A 10,835-nucleotide genomic window follows, 5' to 3' on the forward strand; every position below is an offset into this window, starting at 1 on the left:
TTATTGGAAAATACGCCTCCTTCCCCACCTGCCGCTTGTAGCAATCCTGCAAAGTCTCTCATAACCCACCCATATCCTCCTTTGAGTGTCTTCCCACACCATGCACTGTCACAATTAATCTTAAGCACACAATAGTTGGGCCACCTCCATCGAATTCATTGTCCAGCAAAGATAGCTCCATCACCTTCCTCACAAAGGACAAGAACTTGCTTCTTAGAATTATAGCATGCTCTGAATTCAATAAGTTGATGTCTCACCAAATTACTATTAATTATTACGTTAGTTACTTTTCATAATTGTAATAGTATTTTTGAAACAAAAATATTAATAAAATAATGAAAAACATTTATTAATCATCAAAAATAGATGTGAAGTTGCTGTCAATTCACATCATACCCTATGGGAATTTGCATTTTGGTTGGACAATATTAATGTTATCTTTATGACCGTTATGATGTGGCATTTTTGACTCCATATTTGGAAATGCTGTTAGGAGTAAACTTTACTTTTTGCAAATTTTAGAATTCGTTTCAAAGCGTTTTTAAATTGATTGAAAGTATCATTGGTTAAAATATTTTTGAAACTATTTATTAGTAAAAATTTAAGTGGATCTTGAAGAAATATTTATAGTGCTTCTTGTGAAAAACATATATTTGGTGTTTTTTTTTCTTTCCAAAAACCATTTAAAATATTTTTGGAACTCAAAATGAATTTCGCCAGAAGCACTCGGTCATTTTAAAAACAATTACAAACGAGTCTTTATTCTCTCTCTGTGACTAGTCACTCAAATTCATAGAATTATTAGCCATAACCATCTTCTTAGTGCTTGGAAGCTTCAACTGATGTGCTGCTTCCTCACACTTTTCCTCTTTTTTTTTTTTTTTTTTTTGTGTGTTGTTGTCCAGTAAACAACACTATCACGAATTTTCTCAACACCACCACCAATCACTTCCAGACCATCCTTCACAATCAAGTTTAATATATGCGCACAACAATTCATGTGAAAGAACCCTCCACCCAACAAAAGTGAACTACTATAAAGTTTTTCAAGAATAAGATCAATCATTTTATCATTTGTAGTGCAATTATCTACGGTTAAGGTAGAAAGCTTACAATCGAGGTTCCAATCTAGCAAGCACTCCATCAAAACATCTGAAAGTGTCTCGGCGGTATGCGGACAAGGCACATAAATAAATCTGAAAAAGTTACAAAGAAGATGGTTACAATAAAGAATTTGAAATATAAATCTAAAGCTAGACAATAATTAAATAGATATTAAAGTATTAAAAATATCACCTTATTATTTGGCTTTGCAACGTCCAAGAGTCATCAATAAAATGTGCCGTTATTACCATAAATCCTTTGTTCTCATTACTTGCGGTCCACATATCAGTAGTTATAGCAATTCTACTTTTATTTTCATCCAACAATTGCATTGTTTTCGAACGCTCATAATCATATATTTTTAGGATATCACTTTTGATTGTGTTTCTTGAAACAAACTTAAACAATGCTTGGACAACACTCATGAAGTTTCTAAATCCAACACGCTCAACCAAGGAAAGAATACAACTCTACTTTCCCATTTCCCACTTTTTGGTTAGCATTTGCTTCAATTTTTTTTTGTCTCCGACGCGGACATATCGTCACATGATGCCTCAAATGGCTGGTTCCATTTCCAGTGTTCCCATCAAGCTTCTTGTTACAATAATTACATATTGCTTTCATCACCCCATCAACTACTGTTCTTATGTAATGTTGCCACACCAAACTGCGAAGTCTCGAATTATTACCTTCACCATCATCACCTCCAGGTTCCTCAATCTCACTAGCGACCTCATTAGGAGTTGGTATATCTTGGGGCCGAGCAATTTGATTTGGTATTTCTTGTTGCACAACACTTGGATTCAATATAGGTGCTAGATTACAATTAGTTGGGGTAGATATTGTTTCTTCTTGAGACTTAAATTTTCTTTTAGACATTTTGATTGCTACGAACACAACCAAATCCATTAATATGTAAATGAAGACATGGTATAATACTGAAACTGAATCAATTAACATGCAAACTAAATATATAACAACAAAAAAGAAGACAATTATTGATTTAATTTTTCATAATTTTATGGGCTCATAAAATATGTAATAAACTAGAAAACTGACGCTAATTGAGAATTTGCATGAATCAAATAACATGAAAAAGAATGAAAGAGTACCTATTGAGTTGACAACATGCACCAATTTATTGACAATGAAACTCTTGAATAGATATGAATCTGATAAACTTGGAACATTTGATAATTGATATATAAAATGATTAAATGAATTAATTTAGTTGAGTATAACAATAAGAGTATTGAATGGATGAGGTTGTTGGTAACTTGGTATGCCCCATGCATGATGTTTGGTGCATAATAAAGATAGTATAGGGTTTGATGCATGCATAATGAATTAGTATAGAGAGGGTTCGGTAAATTGAATAAAATTATATTATATATCAAATATATATATATATGTAATAATCGGGTCGAATTCGGACACGGATATGGATTGGGGACCCCTATAATCATATTCAAAACCATAACCAAAAAAAATTCACGGTTTTTCCCCATATCAATACCATACCCGAATTTTAATATCCAAATCCAATTCATTCGGATAATTATCTATGGTTATCGGATTTAACGGTTATAATTGTTATCCCTAATTTTCAACGAAAATCAGCAATCGAATGGGGAAAACGAAAAAAAAGAAAGGTCCTCGTACAAAAAGTATTTCCAACCATCATATAAGTCGTATGGAAGAATTTTTTACAACCAATGACCAACTTTTATCCTCGAAAAAAATATTTTTGCGAAGGTAGAATTCCTTTTTCGACAGGATTTGACCCTTGCTAATAACGTTTTAGTAGTTGCAATTTTGATTCTTGAATAGTAGCCGGTGGCTGCGAATCTGCAATTCATGAAACAATTCATTTTGTTTGCAAAATAGTTTGAAACCGAATTAAAACGGTTTGGAATCGAACCAAATCAAAACCAAATAGTTTGATTCTATTTCGGTTTTAGCTTTAAAATCGCACCGAGTTGAACCTAAAAACATTTTTTCGGTTTCAGTCAAAGCTCCACCAAACCGAATCGTGCTCGCCATCCCTCTCTATCGTTCCTGAACTTCCTTCGCCGCAGCTCGTTGTTTCGCTCTTAGCCGGAAAGTAACAATGGAGATCTGCACAAAGGGCAGGTTACCTGGCCCTGATCGACCCAACTATCCAGACACTGCCTGTGAAACACATGATCACAGTTGCACGGTTCCCTCACATCATGGCTCCTCTCTATGCACTCCAAGCATATATTGCATTCTGTCTCCCGACTTTCAGGCTTTGTGCATTTGTCGAAAACTTGACCAAACTCTACTGCCGGAAACTTCCTCTTGATGTATTCTGTTAGAACATGGATCGGCACGGGAACTGCCGATGGGCACAGACGATCCAGCACAACAAAATGATTGTTAGTTTGTCGACGACGATATTCGTCCAACTCAGTCATCTCTTGGGAAGGTTTGAGCAGATCTAGATGGGAAAGTGCAACTATCAACAGGATCTTCAAGCAGTGGGCGACGACGAGCAGTGTCGTAAACCATTTCGGCACTTTAATACCAACCCAAAACGCCATGGGATATGTATATATATATATATATATATATATATATATATATATATATATAAATCGAGAGGAATTGAAGGGTTTGTGTTGTCGAGATTGCAAAAGCACAAATGGGTGGATATATATAGAAAATTAGACAAGAGAGTGCAAAATGTACCTACCCTTTAAAATATCATTATAATTGAAGCCTTTAACATGTGGTAACAACAGTTCCCGCGTGAATAGGTGTTTTGCTAGTTGGCATTTAAGAGCAGTTCCAGCGTGGAAATCCCTAGACAATACATACTATTCACCTAGTGAATAGTAACTGCTTTTAATGAACAGTAATAAACTTCTTCACCGTTACACTCCAACACTCCAGATTGTGCCACGTGGCACAACGGTAACATTTCAGAATTTTAAATTGTTTTTTTTTTTTTAATTTACATAGCCTAATCACGTGGACCGTTGATCTCAGATCCAACAGCTGAAATTAAATGAGGTTTTTAATTTTTTTTTTTTACCTTTGAAAATCCAACGGTCTATAAAATATAGCCGTTGAAATCCACCGGACACGAGGAAGCCACGTGGCCTCCCCAACGATAAGAAATTTGAGTGGGCCGCGGGCCCCATTTATGAATTTATGTCTCTTGACGCCCGCCCACGCGCCTGACAGAAAAAAAATTAAAAAAGCGGCTGACGTCACCCTGACGTCACACCCACTTTGGGTTCTCGGGCTGGTAAATTGTGCCAGGCCTGTCCCTCGAGCTGCCACATGTTGGACCAAATCCGTCGGGCTCTCTGGCCCTGTTCACCCCACTGTCCCCCGAGCAAGTGCTCCCACTGGAGCTGCTCTAAAAATTTGAAATCTCCATCGTAACAGAGTCCGGAGGATTTCGAGAATTTGTGAATCGTGTCTGTTCAACAGATATTGTGCGGTCAAAAATTATTTTAAATATTTTTTTAAAAAATAAATATAAACAGTACTTGATAAAATTGACAGCATAATATACAATAAACAAATATAATTTACGAATCTCCAGAATCCTTACCAAAAAACCTGAAAAGAATCTGGATCCTACAATACTTTAGAATTTTATATTTTTATCTGTTTTAAAAAAATGACACGCTTTTCTTAAGTATTGTGATTGATGGAACATTTCGAATTTTGAAGTGCTAAGTAGGAAAAAAACCTTACTCACGCCGAACTGTTGTTATGCACTTGTAGGAAGCCTCAATTGTAATGATATTCTGAAAGGTAAACTACATTATGCATTCAAGTTTGTGTAAATACAATTTTATAAAATATTTTTAAAATATTTCGATCTCATGCACTCTTCCTCTCCTTTGTCGTCAACGGATCGCACAACACTTTTTCTCTTTGTGACAGTAATGACCTCTCATCCTCATTTTATTTTCATCTTTTTATTCTTCCGCTATTTCATAGTTAATTGGGGAAAGATGATTAGGTTTGGGATTAGGTTTTTGAGTTATGGCATTGGGAGGAAGTTTATTCGATTGAATTTTTTCTCACGAATTGAATTTAACATAGAGAATGAATGCCAGAAATCTTTTATGTCCAATCAAAGTAATTAAGAACCCAATACCCAACTCATATACTATTCCTCAATTCCAGTTTTGAATATTATTCTAGTACAAACAAAACAATGGATCTTCAGTTCAATTTGATTTTTGCTTAGGGTGGTAACTGGCAAAAGGGTTAGCTTAACCGATTGCAATTTTCTCACGGGTCAAAAATTATGACAGAGTATGAAAGCCATTATTTTTACTTTTATTTTCAACTTTGATCTTGATCATCAATCTTCAAACTTGGTATGCTTCACTTTGATTTATAAAGGTTTCTAACATTCAAATTTAAAAAGATAAGTAAGAACCCCGTTTTTGAAAAATTCAAGTCTCGTGCATGAATATTACTTATTAAAGTTTGAAATTCAGTCACATGATCCTGTAAAAAAGCTTTTTATACATTGTATAATGATCACTTTCGCATCATCGTTTGGTGGTAAGGATAAGTAGGGTACTCGAAATTGTACAATTATGGAAAATGTACAAAGAAAAGTTACTTGTACTGTTTTACAAAGTCTGAGCTAGGCTTGCGGGCAAGAGCAATGAATTCTTACCTATTAAAATAAGTTACTTACGGCAAGAAAAGCCAGTAACTTTTGTAGAAAATATACAAAGAAAAATTGCTTCTACAGAGTCTGTGGCTTGTGGGCAAGAGTTCATAAAAAACTACTTACCCCACAATGAATTCTAACCTATGAATGTAAGGATCCCTCTCCGTCGTCCCTGAATTTCTTCCACTGCAGGCCGTTGTTTCGGTCTTGGCCGGAAACGACAGGGCTCTGCACAAAGGGCAGGTGACCCGCCCTTGGTTGACCCAACCGCTTAAACACTATGTGAAACACATGATCACGGTTGCAGTGTTCACTCACCTCATGAATTCTCTCAATGCACTCCAAGCATATGCTGCAAACTGTCTCCTGATTATCATGCTTTGTATATTTTTCAAAGACTTGACCAAACCCTACTACTGGAAGACTCTTGATCTGTTAGTACATAGAGAGGCACCGGGGCTATCGCGTATTGCTTACATGATCACTCCATTCCTCGCCATATTGGACTATGACATTAAGTTCAAGTTAAGCTCAGTATATATTATGGCCCATTTTGAACTTGTTTATGTGTCACGGGCTACCCAGTGAGGTACTCTTGATTAAGAAAGCAAAAACATTCTTGAAGAATATATTCAAGAAACTACTTTCACAGTACGAGGCATGTCGGCAAGAAGTTACCAACAACGTTATTACTCATCCCACAGTAAATTCCAACAATCTAACCTAATCAATGTAAGTTCCTTAAGCAAAGAAATATTTAGAAATTTCATAACAAAAATTCACAGAAAAATCATTTTTACACAGTCAAGACTTGCGGGCAAGAGTTCATAAAAACCTACTAAAGTAAGCTTCATCCCTCTCCGTCGTCCCTGAACTTCCTCCGCCGCAGCTCGTTATTTCGCTCTTGGCCGGAAACAACAGAGATCTGCACAAAGGGCAGGTTACCTGTCCCTGATTGACCCAACTATCCAGACACTCCCTGTGAAACAAATGATCACAGTTCCAAGGTTCCCTCACCTCATGGCTCCTCTCTATGCACTCCAAGCATATACTGCATCCTGTCTCCCGACTTTCATGCCTTGTGTATTTTTCGAAAACTTGATCAAACTTTATTACCGGAAGCTTCCTCTTCATGTACTCTGTTAGAACATGGATCGGGACGGGGACTGCCGACGGGGACAGACGATCCAGCAAAACAAAATGATTGTCAGTTTGTCGACGACGATACTCTTCCAACTCGGTCATCTCTTGGGAAGGTTTGAGCAGACCTAGGTTGGAAAGTGCAACCATCAACAGGATCTTGAAGCAGTGGACGAGGACGAGCAGTGTCGTAAACCATTTAGGCATCTTAATACCAACACAAAATGCCATGGTATTGTATAAGTGGAGAGGAATTGAAGGGTTTGTGTTGTTGCAGATAGCAAAAGCTGAAATGGGTGGATATATAAATATTGCAGGAAAAGTAATGGGAGGCAGATTCATTGTCCTCCTATTTTCCGTGTCTTGCTATTTGTACGATTATAATTAAATTACATTAATATTTTATATTTATTTTTATAAAAAATATAATATAAAATATTAACATAACTTAACTGTAATAATAAAAAATAAAATGATACAAAAAATGAGAGAATAGAGAATCTATCTCCAAAGTCCAAAGTAATGAAGCCCCACAATTATTTAGAGTTTTTTATTATTTTGTTTTGTTAAAAAAATACACGCTATTCTAAAGGAATGAGAAGTATTGTGATTGATGGACAATTCGAATCTTTAATGAGAAGTATTTAGAGTTTTTTATCATTTTTTATTGAGACCCTCTCCTGCCCCATCTCTATCTTCCCCATTCTTTTCAATTTTTATCGTGACCCTCTGTCCTGCCCCATCTCTTTTCCTTACCCCATAGCCACAGCCTTTTCAGTCACCACCAGCTGTCTCCCCTTGCTTTCTCTCCCTTCCCTACAAATTCCTTTCTTTTCATCCGTTCTTGATTTTGTGTATGTTTAATTTAGGTCGCCACTGACACACGAGATTGAGTCGGGAATGAATCGAAGTGATTGTAGTCGTTGCCGACGAATGATCAAAATTGAAATTCCAAAATCCTCATCGTCTTTCATTCTGATTTTGGTCATGAAACCATAATCCCGCAGGCCATGAAACCTGCTAAATCTTCCTTTGACAGAGAGAGCAGAGACAGAGGTTGAAGGAAGAAGGAGATAAGGGTATATTGGGCAGAAAAAGTTGATTCCGGATGGATGCTTTTTTTGGGAGTCCGAATACCACATATTGTTTGGTAGTCCAATTCCGAGAAAATCAACAACCTGATTCCCCATTTTAGATGGGCTCTATCTACCGACACTTCCATTCCCCCAGTGTTGGTAAACACCGGAATCCCTTAAAAGTAGTGCAATTCCCATTCCCTTCCTTCTATTCTCCTTACGTAAGCACACGTAAACATGCAAGTGTCAAGTGGCAAAACACCTCATTCTCGCCAGACTGTTGTTCTCAATTAAAATGATATTCTAAAATTATCATAATTTTTAAAATTAAAAAAAATGTTATTGGTATTTTAAAAATCTTATTCTACACCTCACAAGTGTATTTTTTTTTTTTAAATATAGAAAGTTTAGAGTGCAAAATGAAAAATTTAGAGTGCCAATAACAATTTCCAAAATTAAAGTTAAAAAGATTGACTTTTTAAAACTAAATTTTGTAAAATATAGATATGGTGGTTGATAATTAAATTATTATTTAAGTATTAATTAATACTTTTATTTTTTATTAATAACATATCATATAATTTATAAATTTAATTTAAAAAATTTAGTCTAGTAACATTACCTAATTAATAAAAACATTCGAATTTTTATGTACATCACCAGCTGCCGACATACTCATTTAGAACTGAATTATGTGGAGTTGTGGATAAACAAATGTTTTGAGTCAAACATAGTGCGTGGTGGAAGTCACGTAATGTCATTGGGTGGCCACTGGTCAGTACAATAAGGTCATCTCCAATTGAAGGGTACAGATGATCGAAAATAGTTCAAAAATTGTTTCCAACCAAAGGTTAGGCCAGATAGCTCGTGGAATCTGAGAGGGCCTCACGGAATCCGAAAGGGCTGGAGGATAACCGACAAGAATCCTTAAGCTAAAATTCAAATGCAACGGCTAGCTGACGTCAGCTAGCCGTTGCATTTGATTTTTATTTTTTATTTTTACTTTTTACAGTTTTATGATTATTTTTTATTTAGAAATTTTTTTCTATAATTTCTATTTCACAAAATTTGTTTCATATTTTTTTTTAAATTCCTATAACTTCTATTTCACAAAATTTGTTTCATATTTTTTTCCTATAACTTCCTAAGCCATTATACAACATTAAATTAAATTAAGTAACATGAAACAACATTAAACAATATGAAACAACATTAAATAACATTAACCAACATACAAATTATACAACATAAAAAATAAAAATAAAAACATTTAACAACATGAAACTTAAACAATATTTTTAAAAACATTTAACAACATAAAACTTAAACGCATATGTCATGCTGACGTCACTTAGCCGTTGGATTTGAATTTAAGTTGTAATTTTTAAATAATAAATTATATTTTGCCCTATGGCCCTTTGGTCCTCGGTTAGAGACGGTTTTTTGTGATAAGGTTAAAATAAGCCAGCTGGCCAACCTTTGGTTAGAGTTGGCCTAAGATTTGTGTCATTTTCTAGGCCACCTATTGGATGACACTATTTTGCGTAGGAATCCAATTTATGTGTGTATGAAAAAGTGCAGAGCACCTCTCCCTAATTTCAACGGTGGTGTATTTAGGCCGTGGGGTCAATATCATACCAACAGGATCCTCTTTGGATTTCTTTGGTGAGGATTCTGAAAATTTGTTCATTGTATATTGTGTGGTTAGTTTTTGTCAGGTACTGTTTGTGTTTAATTTTAAATAAAAATATTTAAAATAATTTTTGACTGCACAATATATAATAAACAAATATAATTCACTGATCTCCGTAATCATCATAAAAAGGATGTGGCGAAGATCCGAATTCAATATCATATACCATATCATATCATTCGTCCTTTTGACATTTTTTGAAATATTAGAAAAATACTTTCATTTCGAAAAGAAAAAATCTTCTCTTTGGCTTGTTAATTGACAAATGGAAGCATCATCCACGTTAGTAGTTGCATCATTGTGGGGAAGCAAGAAATGATGGCCACCACGAAAAGAAAGGTCATCCAAAGAGTGAAGTAAGGAGTTGATTTTTTTTAACCTTTCAAAGACTAACCAAAATTCTATATCCGGATTGTTCTAATTGCAACTGACTTTGCCTTACGATATATTGCCGTTGGGATAGGTGGGAATCGGAATGGTTATTTTTTAGATCAAAAGAAAAGTTACAATGAAAAATTCCTTGCGCAAGAAGAATGGTTATTTAACAATCTCATGTTTACCTTCATCTCTAAACTTTTATATTAATTCCTCCCCTTTTTTAACTTTATTTCTCATTCCGAGTGGTATTTTTGCCAAGTCTATTTTCTTTGCAAATTTAAGGATATAGTGGTCTTGTAATACAGAAAAAAAAAATCAAATTTATTTGAAAAGGAGAAGAGCTTGGCTCCTTAATGTTAAGGAGGAGTTCTTCCTCAAAATACTTTGTGGACCATTCGCAAAATTTCGTGTGTATAATCGAAACTTATCATATTATATTATATATCACTATGTAAAAATCATCTCTGCAAAAAATCAATCAAAACTAAAATTGTTTATCAATCTTTGAGGAGTTCCGATCAGAAGCACAGTTATTGTGAATGTCACGATGTATTTTAAGGAGTTTCTTCTCAATCTTTGAGAAGCCAAGTAATTCTCCTTAGCAAATTCTTTTTTTTTTTTTTTTTTGGATGAAATTCTTATTTTATCCCTTAACTTAACAAAAAAGTTAATGAAGTTAACGAAAATGACTACTAGTGCAACAGATGACATAATTCGAGGACAGGAAAAATATTAATAGAGTTCAAGAATTAAAACTAAACTCGTGGTATGA

The 10,835-nt window shown here is 34.8% G+C and overlaps 1 protein-coding gene and 1 long non-coding RNA gene across 2 annotated transcripts; both read right to left on the reverse strand.

The window, feature by feature from the left end:
- Positions 1-890: 890 nt before the first annotated feature.
- LOC125479657 lies at positions 891-3,740 on the reverse strand. The gene is made up of 2 exons (XR_007260150.1): positions 1,297-3,740; positions 891-1,196 (listed from the first exon to the last, which is right to left on the reverse strand). It is a non-coding gene; the product is annotated as an uncharacterized LOC125479657 (long non-coding RNA).
- Positions 3,741-6,601: 2,861 nt separating this feature from the next.
- On the reverse strand, positions 6,602-7,147 carry LOC125479696 (brassinosteroid-responsive RING protein 1-like). The gene has a single exon (XM_048589415.1). The coding sequence runs from the start codon at positions 7,145-7,147 to the stop codon at positions 6,602-6,604; it is 546 nt and encodes a 181-aa protein (XP_048445372.1).
- Positions 7,148-10,835: the final 3,688 nt, after the last annotated feature.

The sequence above is a fragment of a genome, unplaced genomic scaffold (assembly GCF_019419815.1).
Source record: "Pyrus x bretschneideri cultivar Hongxiangsu unplaced genomic scaffold, Pyrus_bretschneideri_v1 Contig3, whole genome shotgun sequence".
NCBI classification, from domain to species: Eukaryota; Viridiplantae; Streptophyta; class Magnoliopsida; order Rosales; family Rosaceae; genus Pyrus; species Pyrus x bretschneideri.